Below are 22391 nucleotides of genomic sequence, written 5' to 3'. Positions count from 1 at the left end.
TCTGTCACAAAGGATTACGCATTAAAAAGGAATACCCCAGGGTTGGCTACCAGCGCATCTGAATGGTACTGTACTATGTGTTATGTTACATGTGTAACTTAATCCTTGCTTAAAATCTTTCTTGGTGCTTTGCATTAATAAACTTATGTATTCTTTACTTTCTTAAATGTGAAAATATTTTTACATTTCCATGGTACTGGAGGTGAATGATAGGCTGCAGTTAGCCTGGTAAGATGTGATCTGGTGCAGTGTGTGTTTGCTGGTTAACCCTGGTTACACACTCCAAAAGTTGGCCCAGATAAAGAGCCTGTGGGTTCCTTGTTATGGTGACAGCACCCTACATTGATTTTTGCTTTACCATTATCAGTAGCTGCTGCATTTCCCACCCTAGGCTTATACTCGAGTCAATAAGTTTTCCCAGTTTTTAAGGTAAAATTAGGTGCCTCGGCTTATATTCGGGTCGACTTATACTCGAGTATATACGGTATGCATAATCTGCCAGTTTATTAACATCTTTATTTTAAATCTTTATTTTCATTACTTTCTTTTTATTATTTCGCTGCCTACTATATTTAGGCTTATTATGGGAACACTGTATTTTTTAAAATTATAAAAATAAAAGGTATATTTTAATAAACATGATTATTACGGAGTGCCCTCGCTAAGCATGTTTCCCTCTTTCACTTGCGTTTCAATTCACAAATATATGTAAAGGTTTCCATATCTTATCAGAATAGACACTTGTTGGGGTTATCCCACTGCAGATACTGCGTCTAGCTTCTGTAGAAAACAACTGATAACAATGAACAATCTACATTCATCTAAACAGAATGAAACATTATTATTATATAAATATATTACACAGGAATGTTATTGGTATCTCCTGATTAGATTTATAATGATTTTTGTTAATCATAACCCTGGGGGGGGGAACTTTGGCTTAATACTTGGTAACTTCAAATGTTGTAACATTAACACAATTAGAATATTTAATATTCTGGAGGCAAATATGGTCACAAGAGCCAATATATGTGGGATCCTTCATTGGCGAAGTTTAGTTTGTTTTAAGTAGCATCTATGTTCCTAAGTTTTAGTTCTGATTACACCATAGTGAATCTGACCAGTATCCTGTATTAAAACCTAATTTTTGTTGAGAATGTAATTTCCGAACTGTATTGCCTGTGCAGTATTGTGGCGAGGTGCCCGCACGCGCCAGGTGCGTCATGTGAAAACTCCCTTCGTACATTGCTGGCTCCCAGTTGTGGTTTATACATGGTCAGAGAATTGTTAGTGTTTCATCTGCACAAAGCTTATTACCCCAAGATCTCAGGTTCACAGGGTGGTTTGTAGAGTTACTTGAAATGTGAAGGAAAAGAAATGTTGGATAAATCCTTTTATTGTGATGGTACAAGAGGAGGCTGGATAAAGTGTCTGTGTATTAATATATAGAATTTCTCAGACTGTCTCTGATGAACACTTTCTCAGTCCATAACCTGGAATTTTACCATGTGGATATCTGGCAACACCAAAGTAGTCGCAGACTTGTCTGGAACGTGCTCGGTTATGAAGACAGTGCCGGTGCTCTCCGTCATTTCTCCGGGTTTCCTTGGGATAAAATAAACATTATTGCTCCTAATGGAGGCGTATCTCAGCAGTATGTTTACTTTCTAGTTACATATGTTGTGACTTTATCATTACACATTATTTATGTTGTGTGTAGAATGAAGTAGATTTGTTGCTTTCTACTTGCTGAGTAAAACACTATTCCACATTCTGTTATTTGGTCAGTAGGTGGCGCCGTTTTGCTACACTTCATGTATCCTGTTTGCCTATAGGAGATGTAGTATAATGTATCCCTCACTTCCAGACATGGTGCCACTGAACCTGCTTAGTAATGGGAGGGGGGGGGACGGGGAGCTGTTATTTACCTCTGCCATTAATCCTGATTTATAGTGGCCCATGGACTCTACAGTGTTGTCCGCTACATTATAGCCTTGGGACTGCTATAATAGAGTGCATGGGGGTATGTACGGGTGGGGGGAGAGGGCTGCTGGTAACTTGGGTGGCACAACATGCTATGATGTGGACATATGTAACAGTCAGAGATATACTGCATCATATAAACTGATGACCCAGTCTGTGGCCACTCGGCATACATGGTAGGCAGTCAGATGCTCTGATGGAAGCGTCTCCGCCCTCAGGATAGACGACGTTGCAGAAGAACGGAAGGAGAACACCACTAACCTGGGATGATGGCCTCTCTCAGTCTTGCCTGCTGGGACCATCACATTTCTTGAACCAGGAATTCTTTTCCTAGGGAAAAACACAGTAAGCAGCTCGTTGTGACAGACGCTGAGTTATGCTGGGTACACATTTATGAAATTATCATGCAGCTCACATGACTCAACCGTTTGGCCAGATATTGTCTACGCTCCCACAATCATGTGATGCTTTTTGATAAGATAAAACATCTGTTGATTTGCTTTTGTAAACTTACTAAAAAAAAAAAAAAAAATCACGTTCAACGGTGGAACAATGATCATTCAGCAGATGGTTATTAGAGAAGACGATCACAGATCCGAAGGTAAGTTGTGCAGGTGTACAGCTGTCAATCATTGGTGACAGCGGTCCGATGATCTCTGAATCATTCTTATGTATTCTGATGACTTAATGTCTTCAAATATTTTAAAGATGGGCAGAAGGCAGCACATTTAAATGATAGACGGTGAGAGTGAGTAAGTAGCAAATAACCCGAATGAAAGGATTGTAGTGATTTTTGTTACCAGACACATTAGGTCATCATGATAGCTTGTAAAATCCAACTTACAATGACTCTGGGATGGTCTGTACTATTATCTCGCTTACAGGGGGTGATACTAATCTAGCATGGTCTCCTGCTAGTTCTTTGCATGGGACCAGCCTCTTACCTGGTGACAGAACCGTTCATCTTTGCAAACAGCAGCCTCAGAACCTTCTCTTTCTGCTCCCATGTCATATCCCCGATGTCCACCGGCCCAGTCTGTACATGGGACCTAAGGTACAAGCAGAGGCCATGAGCGCTCTGGGACACTTTTCTGTAAAGATGTGTGCTGGGTGCAGTGGGACAGTGTTTCAGGGAGATGTGTGCTGGGTGCAGTGGGACAGTGTTCCAGAGAGATGTGTGCTGGGTGCAGTGGGACAGTGTTTCAGGGAGATGTGTGCTGGGTGCAGTGGGACAGTGTTCCAGAGAGATGTGTGCTGGCTGCAGTGGGACAGTGTTTCAGGGAGATGTGTGCTGGGTGCCGTGGGACAGTGTTCCAGGGAGATGTATGATGGGTGCAGTGGTCCAGAGAGATGTGTGCTGGGTGCAGTGGGACAGTGTTCCAGAGAGATGTGTGCTGGGTGCAGTGGGACAGTGTTCCAGAGAGATGTGTGCTGGCTGCAGTGGGACAGTGTTTCAGGGAGATGTGTGCTGGGTGCAGTGGGACAGTGTTCCAGAGAGATGTGTGCTGGGTGCAGTGGGACAGTGTTCCAGAGAGATGTGTGCTGGCTGCAGTGGGACAGTGTTTCAGGGAGATGTGTGCTGGGTGCCGTGGGACAGTGTTCCAGGGAGATGTGTGCTGGGTGCAGTGGTCCAGAGAGATGTGTGCTGGGTGCAGTGGGACAGTGTTTCAGGGAGATGTGTGATGGGTGCAGTGGGATAGTGGCATGAGAGGACATATAGTGAGGAAACTTGGATAATTGTCTGGGAAGAAGTGGGACAGTTTCCTAGTGAGACCTGGTCGGAGGGATGAGTGCCGAGAGCACTAGAAAGATTCCTGGGTGCAGTGGGACAGTTTCCCGGTGGGGATGCCTAGTAGGTGCAGTGAGATAAATAAAGAGGGACATTGTGTGAAGGGTAATTAGGCTTCCAGAAAGAGCTCAGGTTAGTGTTCTCTGCAGTATATCTCTGGGGATTACCATTTCTCGGCTGCCTGAAGGTCTTTGCTCACATCATTGGTGCTATGGTCCTTGTTATGAAATGTCCTGATCTTGGGATACTGCTCCATTCCTGCTGCTGCCTGTATCATCCGACTGTGATATGCGGTCTGTGCCATCTTCTGATAATAATTCCTGCTCGACTTGATCTCCTGCTTCACCTGCTCCAGGGCTTCTAGGAAGAAGTGTTCCACCTCTCTCCTCTCCTGCAAGATGTTGTGGGAAAGTTTCTTAATACGATTCAGCTCTTGGTCTTTCATCTTCAGAACTTCCTGCAGCTTCTGCAGCTCCACCATCTCTGCTTGGTCCGCTATCTGCACCCGGAGCTGTGTCTGCTGCACTGTACTCTCCTTCTCCAGAATCGCTCGGGCCAGAGCCCGCTCAAGGGTCCTCACTGTCTGTTGTAACTCATGGATATCCGCATTCTTCTCCGCTACTTGCAGGATCTTATCCTGAACCAGCTGTTCACTGGTTTCCTGTATCAGACCAAATGAAGATAAACTATTTAGAGTGGGTTTTTTCATATATGGGCTAGTATTGTACAATTATAATTTAGAAATACATACAATATTACACTCCAGTCCATCTAATAACAGGACTGCTACACCCATTGTGATAAAAGGTTAATCCTACCCAGAACCCCCTTTCCTGGGTCAAAGGGGAAATGTATCTCACTTCTTTTTTAGGTATCTGTGAAATTTAATTTAATGTTCTACCGGGCCCATTGTCACCTGTGATAAGGAGATGAGAGAGAGAGGGAGGACTTCCAGGAGACCAGAGAGCAGCCAGAACCAGCGGGATGCCGAAGGGGGAAATGAGAGACACTCACCTCCTTAGTCAGCCTCTCTCCTGTGTAATCTGATTCACTGGTGCCACATGTGTCGGTGTAAGAAAACAGAGATATATGAGAACTTGCCCGGGAGAGACAGGGTTCTGGAGCTTGGCACTGGCAGAGGATTATGGTTCCCACTGACAAGTGCATCATAGAGGTGTCAGAGCATGGCCACATCGGAGTGGAACAACTGCCTATCTGGCTGGAGGATCCTTCCAATCACCATAAACTCCTCAGTCTGCACTGAGTGGTGACAGCTCTCATTTATAACACCATGGATCAGGCTCACTTACAGGATGAAGATATACATATATATAAACAAATGCCACTGAGTAGAAGGCAGCTGCTCCTCACCAACAGCAGCAGATCCGGACTAACCACTGTCACCTGCTGTGACCACGCGTTTCATGGTATATTCACTAGTGCACATAAGTCAAACTGGCTTACAAAGGTCCAGATATTTCTGCTCATTTCGAGAGTATCTATTCAACAAGTCACAAGAGTACACATAAAGGAAATAGTGGGGAGGTCCCAAATATATAATGGCCTCAATTATTAGTAGTAAATAAAGTGCACGTATAAACATTTGTTTATCGAGCGACAAAGTGCAAATATGAGGTTATAAAACTACATTCAATTAGTACATTTATTATTTGTAGTCAAATAACAGTTAAAAAAATTAAAAAAGAGTATAATACATCAGCGTTAAAAAAGGGGATAAGGTCATTTTCATTAAAGCCTAAAAGGAATCCAAAAAAAGTCTCTTTGTTTCTTGAAAGTGAGACCTGATAACCTCTAAAATCTGGATGAACCTCTTCAATCCTGGGCAGGTTAGGTAATCAGGATTACTAGGATTGTGTCTTTGTTATTCATTAATCTGTTTAAGGATTTGGTGTTACTGCCAACATAATTGAATCACTCTCTATAAATCTGGGTGTGCAGACTAAGTCGAATTTGTAAACAAACAAAATGTGTAGGGAAAAGAGAGAGCAACAAATAAAGCGAGAGAGAGGCCTATTTACTATTAATCGCACTTTTGCCCAGTTCATTATCATCTGTCATTGAAGCGATTACAGAGGAATTAACAGGACAATTTACTATGTCGGGGCTTCCAATAGGAGGCTGTCTGACCCGGGGGCCTTACTAAGCATGTACGACCTCGGATATCTCCTGCATTAGACTTTTGTTAAATAGCCACTTTACTTAAAAATACCTAAACCTTGCGTATGGTTTAGGGCTTGATAAATATTCCCCAAAGAGAGAGAGAAATTAGAGAACAAAGGAAGGAGGGAGAGAAAAAGAGAAAGTAAAGAGAGATCGGGACTTTCACCTTTTCCACCATGAGCTGCTTCCTCCCGTCCTGAAGTTGGGTGATTTTTTTCTGTAACTCACAGGACTCAATCACATGATATGAGATGGCCTCTTTCAGGCGCACATTCTCCTTAAAGACAGATCTTCCAGCCCCATCTAGGTGTCTGACAGATCACAACAGCACATGGTAAGAGAATCACTTGCCCACACATTGCATCGAGCCTCTGACCTCACACACCAATCTGCCGGCCTAGCATGTCTATGTATATGTCAGTTTCCAGGTCTTTGGAACTGCCCCGGAAAATCTATCTGCATCTAGTTGTAACTGTTCCTAAAAGCACATTGTGTAATGAGATCATTGCATGAAATAAAGTGGACAAACAGAATCTTGTTTTCGCTTATACTTGGTAAAGTCTGTGCACTCATCTAATCCAGCAAGAAATGCCCCCGATGCGCCCAACCTGCCATCACAAGGTGCCACCCGTTGCACCCCCACAGATGCCGCTGCGCTGGCCTGCAAATCCACGCACTTTCCTGTACAAAGTTGCGCAAAATCAGGGTTATGACATCATAAAAGAGTACTTTTGCATGTTCGTAAATGAGCCTTATCAGCATTCAGGGCATATTCAATTGTCAGTGTTACTCGCAAAAGTAACGCAACTTGCGCACTATTACCGTTATTACGGTACCTTTAATGCACGGCTTTCTGCTCAGGGAGCTACGAGCTGAAATGCGGCTTAGAATTACCGTAATACCGGTAATACTTTTAACGCCGCGAGAAACGCGGACAATTGAATATGTCCCTTCAAGTCAAAAACCAGACTGACCGACAATCACACTCACAGATCCCGCAGACATTCAAACGACCACACTTGCAGATACCGCAGACAACCAACCAGACTGTCCGACAACCGCACTCGCAGATACCGCAGACAACCAACCAGACATTCCAACGACCACACTTGCAGATACCGCAGACGACCAACCAGACTGTCCGACAACCGCACTCGCAGATACCGCACACAACCAACCAGACTGTCCGACAACCGCACTCGCAGATACCGCACACAACCAACCAGACTGGCCGACGACCACACTTGCAGATACCGAGGACGACCAACCAGATTGGCCGACGACTGCACTCACAGGTACCGAAGAGCAATGATGTTCATTGTTCCGAGTCACCGTATTACATGGGGGTCTGACTAGTAAGGTTAGTTATTAGGTCACATAATTTATCATAACCAAATGATCAGGATTGGTGTTTGTTCTGTGATTAATTAATCCTGAAAACATGCTTTGCTACTACTGCTACTACTACTACTGAGCAACCCACTTTCAGGGTATCATAAAACAGGTAAATAAGGAGTAAATTACACATAAAGAGCTGCTCTTCCCATCAATATAACAGTCACACAACGATGGGATAAACAAATCTATGACAGTCACACAACGATGGGATAAACAGATCTATGACAGTCACACAACGATGGGATGAACAGATCTATGAGTCACACAATGATGGGATGAACAGATCAAAGCGTCCGGGAAACGATCGAACCTAACTGACGATGGAGAGGCCAAGTTAGGTGTACGTATTCCCTCTCCTGTTGATTCTAGTTTTTCTATCCAAGTTCTGTTACAATCCGTTGATAAACAGCTTTCTCCTCCAGCACTCATTGATTCCGGAGCAGCAGGGAACTTCATAAGAGCTGACTTAGTGGAGAAGTTGTCTGTACCTACTCTTCCGTTGGATCCCCCAATTGCTATCACAGCCATTGATGGAAACCGCATCAGTGGAGGATCACTCAAGAAACGTACCATCAAGCTTTCTCTCCGCATAGGAGCCCTGCATACTGAATCCATTTCCTTGTTGGTCATCCCAGAGGCTATTAATCCTCTCATTCTTGGTCTTCCGTGGCTCCAACTTCACTCCCCTACATTGGACTGGCGCAAGCCAGAAGTTCTCGCCTGGGGCCCGGCTTGTCATTCTCGCTACCTTCCCAGGATCAATAAACTCACCAATAATGAAACCTCATCACTACATATGTCCACTGGTATTCCTCCTCAATACCGTTCATTTTCGGATGTGTTCTGCGAAAAGGAGGCCTCCAAACTACCTCCCCATAGGCCTTGGGATTGTTCTATAGAGCTGTTACCAGACAAAATACCACCCAGAGGACGTGTTTTTTCTTTATCATTGCCAGAATCCAATTCCATGTCTAAATACATAGAAGAAAATCTAGAAAGGGGCTTTATTCGGAAGTCATCCTCCCCTGCAGGGTCGGCTTTTTCTTTGTTTAAAAAAAGACGGGGGTCTACGCCCATGTATAGATTATCGTGGGCTGAATGCCATTACTGTGAAAAACAAGTACCCGTTACCATTGATCTCAGAGCTATTTGATAGAATAAAAGGGGCTGTTATTTTTTCCAAACTAGACCTGAAGGGTGCCTACAATTTGATCCATTTTAAACGAGGGGATGAATGGAAAACTGCGTTCAATACCCATGATGGACACTTTGAATATTTAGTTATGCCCTTTGGGTTATGTAATGCCCCCGCAGTGTTTCAAAACTTCATCAACAAAATTTTTCAAGACTTTCTCTACCAGTTCGTGGTGATTTACCTGGATGATATCCTGATATTCTCTCCTGACATTGTATTGCATCGCCATCATGTTTCCTTGGTGCTTGAACGCCTTTGTTTACATCAGCTGTTCTGTAATTTGGATAAATGTATCTTCGAAAAGGGTCATCTTCCCTTTCTTGGACACGTGATCTCTGGGTCTGGACTATGCATGGATCCCGAGAAAGTAAAGGCGGTTTCCGAATGGCCTCAGCCGATAGGTCTGAAAGCGATCCAACGTTTCATAGGCTTCGCCAATTATTATCGGCATTTCATCAAAGGCTTTTCTTCAGTGATCGCACCCATTACTGCACTAACTAAGAAAGCTATCAATACTAAACTTTGGCCTCCTGAGGCAGAAAAGGCCTTCTCTTCCCTAAAGGAAGCATTCACGATAGCTCCTATCCTTCATCAACCGGATCCTACCTTTCCTTTCTTTCTTGAGGTCGATGCATCCTTTGTGGGAGTGGGGGCTATCTTGTCACAGAAGGACTCCTCTGGAAGATTGTCTCCTTGTGGTTTCTTTTCCCGTAAACTTTCTGTTGCTGAGAAAAATTATGGCATCGGAGATAGGGAACTCCTGGCCATCAAATTAGCCTTAGAAGCGTGGAGACACCATTTGGAAGGAGCTAGATTTACTATCACGCTTTTTACAGATCACAAGAACCTTCTATATTTGCAAACGGCTTCTTGTTTAAACCCTCGGTAAGCCAGATGGTCCTTGTTTTTCTCCCGTTTTGATATGATCATCACCTTTAGACCAGGATCTAGGAATAAGAAAGCGGATGCTCTCTCGCGATCCTTTGATGCCACGGATGCTGTAGAGGATATTCCTAGACCCATCTTGGGTCCAAAATGTATACTGGCCACCACCCCTGCTCATCTAGTGATTCCTCATGGAAAGACCTTTGTTTCTCCTCGTCTTCGGTCCAGACTCCTCAAGTGGGCTCACGCCTCTCGGTTCTCTGGTCATGCCGGGATCAAGAAGACTTTGGATTTCGTTTCCCGTAATTATTGGTGGCCATCTATCCACTCTGATGTTCGGGAGTTTGTTACGGCTTGTTCCACCTGTGCTCAGAACAAGGTGCCTCGACAAGCCTCTTATGGGTTGTTACAGTCTTTACCCATTCCGGACCGTCCATGGAGTCATCTCTCCATGGACTTTATCACTGATTTACCCCCTTCAAGAGGTTTTTCCGTGGTTTGGGTAGTCACAGATCGTTTCTCTCGGGCTGCTCATTTCGTACCTTTAAAAGGCCTCCCATCTGCTCCGGTGCTGGCACAACTTTTTATAAAGGAAATATTCCGCCTCCATGGTTGCCCAGAGGTCATCGTTTCAGACTGTGGAACCCAGTTTGTTGCAAGATTTTGGAGAGCCTTTTCTCGTGTTTGTGGAATTAAATTGAATTTTTCCTCTGCATACCACCCCCAAAGTAATGGTCTCACGGAGAGGACTAATCAAGAGCTCGAAAAATTCCTCAGATGCTTCATTTCAGCTAAACATGACGACTGGGTTGATTTGTTACCTTGGGCAGAATTTGCTCACAATAATAATTCTCATGACTCTACATCAGTTTCCCCCTTTTTTACTCTCCAAGGGTTTCATCCAAGAGTTCCTCCTTTTAATGATTTGCCTACATCCGGAATTCCTCCTGTAGATTCCATGTGGTCAGACTTCTCGTCCAGGTGGGATATGATCAAACGTAACCTGCTTCACGCCACTGCCATCAGCAAAAAGGCGTTTGATAAGAGAAGACCTTCCCCATTACTCTCTCCTGGCGATAAGGTATGGCTATCTACGCGGAACCTTCGCCTGTTGGTTCCCTCTAGGAAATTCACTCCCCCTTTCATTGGACCCTTCAAGATCTTGGAAATTATCAATCCAGTAGCTTTCAGATTAAAATTGCCTCCTACCTTGAGGATTCCCAACGTGTTTCACATTTCCCTCCTCAAACCACTTTTCATTAATAAATTTTCCTCTTCCAAGAGACCTCCTGCCGCTGTCTCTACACAAGATCATGAATTTGAGGTTAAGGAAATCCTAAACCCTCGCATTTCTAGAGGTTCTCTACAATTTCTGGTTAATTGGAAAGGTTATGGACCAGAGGAGCGTTCATGGATTCCGGCACGTGATCTACATGCTCCAGTACTGTTAAAGAGGTTCCATGCCAAATTTCCTCAGAAACCTTATAGGCTGTCCGGTGGCCATCCTTAATGGTGGGGGGTACTGTCACGGCGCTTACCTGTGTCAACGCCGATTCTCCTCTCCGTACTGCCGCACTTCCGGGTAGGTCCCGGCGGCAGGTCAGCTGATCTGGGCAGGGAATTCAAAATCCTACTTCAGGCCTGCTCTGACACACTGTCTGTGTCAGAGCAACGTGTTACCTGTATCTGGCTGCATTTCCTGTGCTCTGGTCTCCCTGGTGTTCTCCCTTGTTACTTCTGATTCCTGTGTACCGAACTGGCTATATCCAAGACCACTCTCCTGCTTCATCCCTGGCGCTGCATGACGGACGGATCTCTGTGTACCGAACCGGCTATATTCCAGACTACTCTTCTGCCTTATCCCTGGTACTGCATAACGGACGGATCTGTGTACCGAACCGGCTATTCTGGACTACCCTTCTGCTCCTGGGGCTGTACAGCGGATTGATTCCTGCATTCCACCAGTTTCTACTCCAGACTACTACCTTCTGAATATACGGTTAGTGATTCCAGTTATCAATTTCCCTGTGGATCTGGCCGTGCCTCTGAATGTCCATCTCATAGAACTCTTTCCTTACGTCAGTAGGCTAAACCTGGGGGCCGCGACCTGCGGTTCTCTGGCAGCAAAACCCACCCTGCCTTGCGGCGGTTCTTGGAGAAGACCGGGAGGGTAGTTTTAGACTCCGCGCCCTAGGAAGGCCGGCGTAAATACTGATTAAGGTAATCTTGAAACCTAACACTATGACAGTCACTCAACGATGGGATGAACAGATCTGTGACAGTCACACAACGATGGGATGAACAGATCTACGACAGTCACACAACGATGGGATGAACAGATCTACGACAGTCACACAACGATGGGATGAACAGATCTACGACAGTCACACAACGATGGGATGAACAGATCTATGACAGTCACACAACGATGGGATGAACAGATCTATGACAGTCACACAACGATGGGATGAACAGATCTATGACAGTCACACAATGATGGAAAGAGCAGCTCTATGACAGTCACACAACTATGGGATGAACAGATCTATGACAGTCACACAATGATGGAAAGAGCAGCTCTATGACAGTCACACAATGATGGGATGAACAGATCTATGACAGTCACACAATGATGGAAAGAGCAGCTCTATGACAGTCACACAACTATGGGATGAACAGATCTATGACAGTCACACAATGATGGGATGAACAGATCTGTGACAGTCACACAACGATGGGATGAACAGATCTATGACAGTCACACAATGATGGGATGAACAGATCTATGACAGTCACACAATGATGGGATGAACAGATCTATGACAGTCACACAATGATGGGATGAACAGATCTATGACAGTCACACAATGATGGGATGAACAGATCTATGACAGTCACACAACTATGGGATGAACAGATCTATGACAGTCACACAATGATGGGATGAACAGATCTATGAGTCACACAACGATGGGATGAACAGATCTATGACAGTCACACAACGATGGGATGAACAGATCTGTGACAGTCACACAATGATGGGATGAACAGATCTGTGACAGTCACACAACGATGAGATGAACAGATCTATGACAGTCACACAATGATGGGATGAACAGATCTATGACAGTCACACAATGATGGGATGAACAGATCTATGACAGTCACACAACTATGGGATGAACAGATCTATGACAGTCACACAACTATGGGATGAACAGATCTATGACAGTCACACAATGATGGGATGAACAGATCTATGACAGTCACACAACGATGGGATGAACAGATCTATGACAGTCACACAACTATGGGATGAACAGATCTATGACAGTCACACAACGATGGGATGAACAGATCTATGACAGTCACACAACTATGGGATGAACAGATCTATGACAGTCACACAATGATGGGATGAACAGATCTATGACAGTCACACAATGATGGGATGAACAGATCTATGACAGTCACACAACTATGGGATGAACAGATCTATGACAGTCACACAACGATGGGATGAACAGATCTATGACAGTCACACAATGATGGGATGAACAGATCTATGACAGTCACACAACGATGGGATGAACAGATCTATGACAGTCACACAACGATGGGATGAACAGATCTATGACAGTCACACAATGATGGGAAGATCAGCTCTACGACAGTCACACAACGATGGGAAGATCAGCTCTACGACAGTCACACAACGATGGGATGAACAGATCTGTGACAGTCACACAATGATGGGAAGATCAGCTCTGTGACAGTCACACAATGATGGGAAGATCAGCTCTACGACAGTCACACAACGATGGGATGAACAGATCTATGACAGTCACACAACGATGGGAAGATCAGCTCTGTGACAGTCACACAATGATGGGAAGATCAGCTCTACGACAGTCACACAACGATGGGAAGATCAGCTCTGTGACAGTCACACAATGATGGGAAGATCAGCTCTGTGACAGTCACACAACGATGGGATGAACAGATCTATGACAGTCACACAATGATGGGAAGATCAGCTCTACGACAGTCACACAACGATGGGATGAACAGATCTATGACAGTCACACAACTATGGGATGAACAGATCTATGACATTCACACAACGATGGGAAGATCAGCTCTGTGACAGTCACACAATGATGGGAAGATCAGCTCTGTGACAGTCACACAATGATGGGATGAACAGATCTATAACAGTCACACAACGATGGGATGAACAGATCTATGACAGTCACACAATGATGGGAAGATCAGCTCTTCGACAGTCACACAACGATGGGATGAACAGATCTATGACAGTCACACAACGATGGGATGAACAGATCTATGACAGTCACACAATGATGGGATGAACAGATCTACGACAGTCACACAATGATGGGAAGATCAGCTCTGTGACAGTCATAGGTTTTCCAATCTCCATATAGTTCATGGAAAGATTCAGGATAGAGACAGGGTGTGGTCCTTACATGACAGCCTCAGTGTGAGCTTTCTCTGCCAGCTTCAGGACCTTCTTCTCCGCTTCCTTCTCCAGCCGTTGCTGAGGAAAAATCTTGGACACTAAATCCAGTAGAAGGAAATAGGTGTAATGTGTCACACTGTTATATCGCTGCATAATAACTGAATAGAATGTGCTGAGGAGCTGGAAGAAGACTGAAAGGTCTGATGATGGGACTCTTCCCATCATTAGTTCTGTGTTCTCCTGTGTATATAACGGACCTATTCTGACTTCCCTCTTACAGCTGGGCCGCTGACTATTGTACCGATTGGGAGATGTGTGACATTCAGTTTGCTACTGCGCAAAATTTGGTAATTAATACATTTATCTACAAACAGGTAATATTATAAAGATTTAGACTATTAACATATTGATATAATTGTATAGAGATTTTTTGTTTTGGTTGAGCATTCATCTTGAACTGGAGATATTAATATTATCACTTGTATATTCACATCATCGTTATATCCTGCTTTGCAAATGGGAAATTTGGAAATATTCAGGCCCTTGTATATGTGTGTGGTTTACCATAATTGTAACACCAATCAGCCACACCATTAAAACCACCTGCCTATTATTGTGTAGGTTCCCTTTCTGCCACCAAAACAGCTCTGATCTGTTGACGCATGGACTCCACAAGACCTCTGAAGGTGTCCTGTGGTATCTGGCATGAAGACGTTAGAAGCAGATCCTTTAAGTCCTGTAAGTTGTGAGGTGGGGGCTCCATGGTTCAGACTTGTTATTCCAGCACATCCCACAGATGCTCGGTCAGATTGAGATCTGGGGATATTTGGAGACCACTCAACACCTTGAGCTCTTTGCAAAAATTGTTCAGGAATGGTTTGAGGAACATGACAGTGTGGCAGGGCACATTACCCTGTTGAAAAAGGCCACTGCCATCAGGTAATACCGCTGCCATGAAGGGGTGTACTTGGTCTGCAACAATGTTTAGGTAGATTGTACATGTCAATGTAACATCCACATGAATGTCAGGACCCAGGGTCTCCCAGCAGTACATTGCCCAGAGCATCACACTGCCTCCGCCGGCTGCCTTCTTCCCATAAGACAATCTGGTGTCAGCTCTTCCCCAGCCAAATGACGCACACACACCCAACCATCCACATGATATAATAGAAAACGTGATTCATCAGACCAGGCCACCTTCTTCAATTGCTCCATGGTCCAGTTCTGGCACTTACGTGCCCATTGTAGACGCTTTCAGCGGTGGACGGGGTCAGCATAGGCACGGGTCTGTGGCTATACAGCCCCATACGCAGCCAGCTGCGATGCTCTGTGTGTTCTGACACCTTTCTATCACAGCCAGCATTAACTTTTTCAGCAATTTGTGCTACAGAAGCTCTTCTGTGGGACTGGACCAGACGTCCTAGCATTCGCTCACCACCTGCATCATTCAGTCTTAGGCGCCCACCCTGTCGCTGGTTCACCAGTTGTCCTTCATTGGCCCACTTTTGGTACTAAAAACTGCATAGCGGGAACACCCCACAAGACCGGCCGTTTTGGAGATGCTCTGACCCAGTCCTTTAGCCATCACAATTTTGCCCTTGTCAAAGTCACTCAGATCCTTATGTTTGTCGATTTTTCATGCTGCCAACACATCAACTTCAAGAACTGACTGTTCACTTGTTACCTAATCTATCCCACACATTTACAGGTGCCATGAGATAATCAATGTTATTCACTTATCAGTGCATTTAATGTTGTGGCTGATCAGTGTATGTGTTTCTCACTAAATAGTATCTAAGGAGGCTTTAAAGGTGCTTCACATGCTGACAAACTCCTAACTAACACAAATGATCATTGGTGAAACAATGGGCCTGATTTGTTAAGGAAAGTAAAGCAAAAAAATTGAGTAACTTATCACCTTGGCAAAACCATGTTGCATTGGAGGGAGAGGTAAATTTAAAATGTGGGGACAGATTTAGGGTAGGGCATATTTTATATCAACTTTAAATTTCAGTGTAAAAATAAAACTATCAAGTATTTGTGTGCTACATGAAAAAACAGGCAGTATTTAACTTATGTGCAAAATAAAAAAGGAATTTGCACCCCTTGCATTGTAACATGGGGCCTGATTCATTAAGGATCTTAAATGAAGAGGACTCTCATTTCAGTCTCCTGGACAAAACCATGTTACATTGCAAGGGGTGCAAATGGGTGTTCTGTTTTGCACATAAGTTAAATACTGCCTGTTTTTTCATGTAGCACACAAATACTTAATAGCTTATTTGTACACTGAAATTTAAAGTTGATATGTGTATGCTACATGAAAAAACAGGCAGTATTTAACTTATGTGCAAAACAGAACACCCATTTGCACCCCTTGCAATGTAACATGGTTTTGTCCAGGAGACTGAAATGAGAGTCCTCTTCATTTAAGATCCTTAATGAATCAGGCCCATGGTTTGTCCAGAAGAAAACTTACTCATTTTTTGCTTTACTTTCCTTAATGACTCAGACCCAATAGGTCTGTAGATGGGATTCTGTCTTTCCACATACTAGAGTCACGCTCTGGGTACACAGTGGATAAAGGAAGGACCCGCGGGCCAGATGTGTAAAGGAGATTTTCAGAAGCAACAACCCCTGTAACGGGTTACACAATGAGAGCTGCATTCATCAGTTCCCACAGTTACATTATGGGGGTCTTGTTTCTCCTGGGATTGGCAGTAAATTGGCTGCAGAGAAACCCACAGTCTGACTGGTCCATGAGACGTGAAAAATGGGAAAGAAAAAAGTGGGTGCAATTGGGCACCGTGTTGTGGTAGAATACTGACGATATTTGTTATTACTGCCTTGTACTTCCTATAGGTCTATCATCGCTACTGTCCAATCACTTCTGATATATCCAAATGAGAATCTGCCATGTTCCTCATGAACCAGAGAAGGAAAGAAGTAAATTACTGTTAATTTTTTTTACTCAAAAGACTACATGGCAGCCATTTACAGTGGGTTGGAACTTTCTAGACCCCGGTAGAGACAGGAAAGCCCCAGATCCTCCTCTTCCATGTGTCTTTGGGGTATATTGGGCAGACATGGAATACAATGAGGAAACGGAATTATCCGTAAATAAAATTTGCTTCTTTCCTCTTCAATCCTCCATGGCAGGCATTACTATGGGATGTACCCAATAAATAATAATAGAGAGGACAATGGACAATAGATCAGGAATATGTCTTGCATAATCAAACATTTTATTAAGTAGCTGTGTAGAGACTATGGGGCATATTTACTAAACTGTGGGTTTGAAATAGAGCTGTTGCCTATAGCAACCAATCAGATTTTAGCTGTAATTTTGTAGAATGTGCTAAATAAATGACAGCTAGAATCTGATTGGTTGCCATAGGCATCATCTCTATTTTTCAAACCCACAGTTTAGTAAATATACCCTTATGTCTCCAAAACTGTGTGGCAGCAGATGACATTATGTCCAGAAGACACCCTACTACCTCTGATGAAATCACTCACAGGTGATGAAACGCGTTCGGTTATGAGAGACTTGAATATCACTGTGCTGTTCAACTACTCTTTATTGAGTGCGAGCTCATTTTAGCTTATGCTTATAATTTCTTCACTAAATCCTCAACCATTTAAGTTATCGGGAGTTACGGATTCCGGTCATTTGATTAAGTCCACGGATGTTTTTCAGTCGTGTAATCTCTTTGAAAGACGGGATTGCTCTCATTGAACTTACCCGGAGTTACGGCCCGCACATATTCTGTGGAGTGCAACGGATAGTACGGAGCAGGAGAAGATTCTTTTAATCACGGTGTGCAATCTTTCTGTCAGACAGGACCGATTCTATTGAATACACTGATATCGTGGATACCATACATTGTGCTGAGTGGGACGGACATTTCAGAGCAGAAGACTGTATCTTGACGGTAAACATGTGCAATTCATCCTTTGCTAAAAGCTCTGGGGAACGATGTATTAAATCATACTGAATTGGATACCAGCACTTTATTCAAGGGGAATTTGTTACTCCAAATCTATTCGGCGGGGCCACACCGCATCATATATTTTGATTTGGACGTTGTTCTTGACTGAGCTATTGGAGAATCAATTTAAGCAGCACAATTACACTTTTCAGATATATGGTCACTGCAGCACCAGTTCTAGAAATTACATCATTTATATTTATATAGCTTCTACTGAAGCTTCACGGACTGTGTATCTCATTAGTGTGCTGCAGTCAGTATTTCTATGTACACTGGCCAGTCATTGTTTATCAAGTGTCGTCATTGTTGGTTATGTATTATCATTCTTTTATGATAAATCAATAAATTGTTCTTGCAACCTACCTCACGGATTTATCGGTGGGTGTTTAGTGTATTCAGTTTCCAATGCTGTTATTTGTGTTTTCTGATTGTCCAGAAGACAATATCTGGTGAAGGCAGGGCCATAACTAGGGCTGTGCGACGGGCGACCGCCCAGGGCGCAACGCTGAAGGGGGGCGCAATTTAGGAATATTTTAGGTTAATTTGGTTAAAATTGAGGGCTAGGGGGGCGGCATTTGTCTTTCTCGCCCAGGGCGCTAGAATTCTAAGTTACGGCTCTGGGTGAAGGTACAGATAGATGACCACTTGGTGCCCTAAAGGTTGTCTCTGCTCTTACTGAGTGAGCTTTCAGGATTTCCGTCACCTTACATAAGTATCTCATGTATGTCTGTGTAATGACTTCTCTGCTCAACGTCAAGATGGTCTGTGTAGATGGGACAAACCTTTTCCAGGTTCCTGATGGGATCACAAAACTGTTCTGTGTTCCTAAATCCGTCTGATTGCACCGACTAAATCCAATGTGTGTAGCAACTGTTCATCATCATCATTTATTTATATAGCGCCAACATATTCCGTACCCTTCTTTATCATCAGCTGGTTGAGGACCAAAACAAGGGCAGTATGATTTCTTGACTGGTATGACAAGTGGACACCACTTTAGGTAGGAAAGCTGGATTAGTCCTTAGTACTACCTTATCTATGTGACATTCAGAAAGGGCTCTTTGCAGCACAAAGCCTATTCTTCAGGCAGAAGTAATTACCACTAGGGGTCTATTTAACATTGGTGGCTAGTGGGCGGCAGTAAGTATCACCCTACATGAGTGCACACTACCACTTATACTTACCCCTCTGTCAGAGAATGGAGGAACTACACATAAAGGCAACAACAAACTACTACCTGCCCTCTCTATTCTCTGCTAGGGGAGGTTCTGCACCATATAATACCTGGGGGATTTCTATATTCCTCTAATAATCACCAGTTATACTTTATTCGGCATCACCTTGACAAACATATTTCTTTGTCTGCATGTGTAGCAGGGGTCTCCGGTCTGTGTGGGTTCCTGTGTGTGTGTGTTTTATATGTGTATTGGAGATAGTAGGGGAACTGTCCCAATGATGAACCACACACATAATTGAGAATCACAGATGACTGTATATTGTGTTTAAATGCTAACTTTAGATAACCCATTGATCCCTGCGACTAGAGCTACCCACTGATACCAAACATTAATATGTAATAATCCCTGTTTTGAAAATTGTGCTGGTTTGCAAAGGAAGTGCTCTGTTTTCTTGCCAAGGCAGAAATGAACTGGCCATGAACAGAAAGCACAGACCTGCCAGACTGCTCAAATATCTTCTAGGATGTTTGGAATGTACGTCAGGGGTGGAGATTGATTTTGGCTCTATATAAAGAGCACATGCTGCGGTATTCTGTGTGATCATTCTTCTATAACACAGGGATGTGTAACAGTCCTGGTAAGGCCTATAAACACAATTGCACAGCTCCTATTACTGCTGTAAGCCTGTAACCTACATATAAAGCTAGCCTTCTGTTCCCCGGCTGTCCTGTGTTGAACCCAGCACCGTCAGGCAACGCTCTGCCAGCTACCCTGCAGTCAGGAGGTACCAGCCAAAGTCACCAGCAAAGAGGCGCTGCAGCAGATACACACACCATGTACATGTGGTATCAGCACTCGCTGTGGGTGATTGTCTGGTGGTAACACCAGTATGTGTGGTCAGAAACAGCAGGATACTGATGGTAAAACCCCGTCCTGTCACACGCATTCGCACGGTGCTACAACGTCTAATTAATTAACTGACATAAATCTGTTATCCTGACAGGTCTACAATGCTTCTTGTACCGGACTAACTGTGTTCTCCTAATACCCGTAGGCTCTGTACCTCCCTTCCTGACATTTTAATTTGAGTAAAATGTTATTGTGTTTGTCCTAAGTAAATAACTCTTATGTCTGTATGGGCTATGAATGTACTGATGAACTATTGAAGTCTTTGTCACATCTTGTGTGAAGTAGAACAAGCACTATAAGATATGAACGTATTACCTTCTCCTGAAGGAACCGTCTCTCCATACTGCCTAGAGATTCTTTATGATCCTTGTTGGCTCTGTGGAGACTATCCTTAATCTGCAGAGAAATAACATGAGGTAGTTTAAATACCAGAGATAAGTGCTCATCACTAACATACGATGAGGAGTAAAAGACAATACGTCACCTCCTCCAGCTCTCTTTCCAGTTCTGCTTTGCGTCTGCGGAATTCTTTCATCATTTTGAACTCAGACTGGATAATCTGCATTTCAGTGACATTCTGAGAACACTTCTCTTCCAGATCAGAGATCTGTTTCCTATATATTTCTGTCTGTGAAAGGACACAAGGGATTCCAGGATAGGTACAATGTGAAACGCTTGGGGTTTGTCAGACATTGTACTCTCACGTACAGGACATATCATGAAGTGTTCCCCGAAGCACATAGCTCTGCAGGTCAGAGTGGTGAATGTAGCTGCGAAATATTCTCCATCTGAAAGGAAGATGAGTACAGACTCTGCTACCTCTAGATGTGTGTGTGGGGGGGGGGGGGGGAGGAGCAGAACTGAGCCTAATGTAAAAATGACATTTAATGTTGAGGGACATGATATGGATATCAGCTTCACATGGTGAACAAATTAAGGGGGAGTTCCTGGCAAAGCCTCCAACCTATACACGTCTAGATGTTACCAACAATCAACTAACCTTTAAGTTAGGTTCTTTATGCACCAACAACACCCAATTTAGACTGGAAATTTCCTTAAAAAGGAGCCCACCCCAAAAGAGAGAGGATCTTCAGAAATAGCAGGATGTGCTAGATCTAAGGATCCCTGAAGCAATCTCCCAATCATAATTACTTATACCTGCAGTGTATGGGAAGTGCCATGGGTAGTAAGATGTCACCTAATCTTTTCATGGCTAAACTAGTGGAGGAATTCTTATCAACTTGCACAATGAAACCTCAGCATACTTCCGTTATATTGATGATTTGCTACTAATCTGGATCTGAAGATGACTTTCCATAAAAACTTCAACAAATTTCTCCCAACAATTAGACTCACTCTTAACTACTCACAATATCAGATACATTTCCTGGACATGATCCTATATAATAAAAACAATACTATACAAACATCAGTCTATCATAAACCTACAGGTCGCCCAGCACATCTGAGATGGACCAGCTTTCACCCAGGACACATAAAGATGTCCATCATTTACAGCCAAGCTCTGAGATACATTCGGATTTGTTCAGACAGTGAAGACAGTAAACAACACCTGAGAAATACATTCCTACAACAAGGATACCATACAATAGTTATAGATGAACAGATCCACAGGGCCACAAGGATCCCAAGGAGTAGCCTCCTGGATTACAAACAGCAGGGTGCCCCCAGTGGTCACTCACAATCCCCATCTTGGGGAAAATTGCTGCTGACCTTCAACCCATATTTCAGAAAGACAATGGACTGAAGGAAATATTCCCAGATTTACCTCTCCTTTCATACAAACAGCCTCCAAATGTAAGAAATTTCCTCGTTAGAAGTGCCCTCCCATCACCATCAGAGACTGGCACCTTCCCTTGCAAAAACAAAAAATGCAAAAGCTGCACCTATGTCCTACCAACAACACACAGTCCACATACACAACGGGACTATAAAATCACTGACACATTCTCATGTACATCCTCCAATGTGCTGTACATGATACAGTTTACAAGGTGCCCTGAGGGAATCTACATTGGAGAGACCAAGCAGAAACCACAATCCAGGATGAATCTACACAGACACACAATAAAGAAGACTCTGAACACCCCTGTGGGTAAACAATTCTCTGGACCAGGACACAGTATGACAGATTTAAAAGTCCTAATACTGAAAAGGTCTTTATAAAAATGAAAGGGAGAGAAAAATCTGGGAATTTAAGCCGATAAGAACATTGCAGTCATTGACACAAGGGCTCAATCTAACACCTGGATTTATGACCCACTACCTGGACACACTTCACACCCCACAGCAAAGTGACTGCAGATCTCTGAACTCATAGGACTTTACGCTTCCATTCGTAATGAAAACCTCAGTGTTATTGCATTAGCTTATCTTA

The 22391-nt window shown here is 43.6% G+C and overlaps 1 protein-coding gene across 4 annotated transcripts in view; it reads right to left on the bottom strand.

Annotated features, from left to right (window-relative positions):
• Positions 1-1380: 1380 nt before the first annotated feature.
• The window catches only part of BBOF1 (basal body orientation factor 1), a 33656-nt gene continuing 12645 nt past the window's right edge, over positions 1381-22391 (bottom strand). Inside the window, exons 4-11 of one of the 4 annotated variants that reach the window (XM_075194596.1) lie at positions 20478-20621; positions 20309-20389; positions 13922-13992; positions 6120-6264; positions 3940-4433; positions 2928-3032; positions 2245-2313; positions 1381-1605 (exon numbers count right to left, since the gene is read on the bottom strand). In XM_075194596.1, the coding sequence (XP_075050697.1) occupies positions 1482-1605; positions 2245-2313; positions 2928-3032; positions 3940-4433; positions 6120-6264; positions 13922-13992; positions 20309-20389; positions 20478-20621 (1233 nt within the window). In that variant the 3' untranslated portion in view covers positions 1381-1481. Of the gene's footprint in view, positions 1606-2244; positions 2314-2398; positions 2497-2927; positions 3033-3939; positions 4434-6119; positions 6265-13921; positions 13993-20308; positions 20390-20477; positions 20622-22391 lie in introns of those variants that run through there. The other 3 variants (XM_075194597.1, XM_075194598.1, XM_075194599.1) reach the window with 3 other exon arrangements.

This window comes from Mixophyes fleayi, unplaced genomic scaffold, assembly GCF_038048845.1.
Source record: "Mixophyes fleayi isolate aMixFle1 unplaced genomic scaffold, aMixFle1.hap1 Scaffold_65, whole genome shotgun sequence".
In the NCBI taxonomy this organism is placed as follows: domain Eukaryota; kingdom Metazoa; phylum Chordata; class Amphibia; order Anura; family Limnodynastidae; genus Mixophyes; species Mixophyes fleayi.
This window is presented reverse-complemented; position numbering and strand designations above follow the sequence as displayed.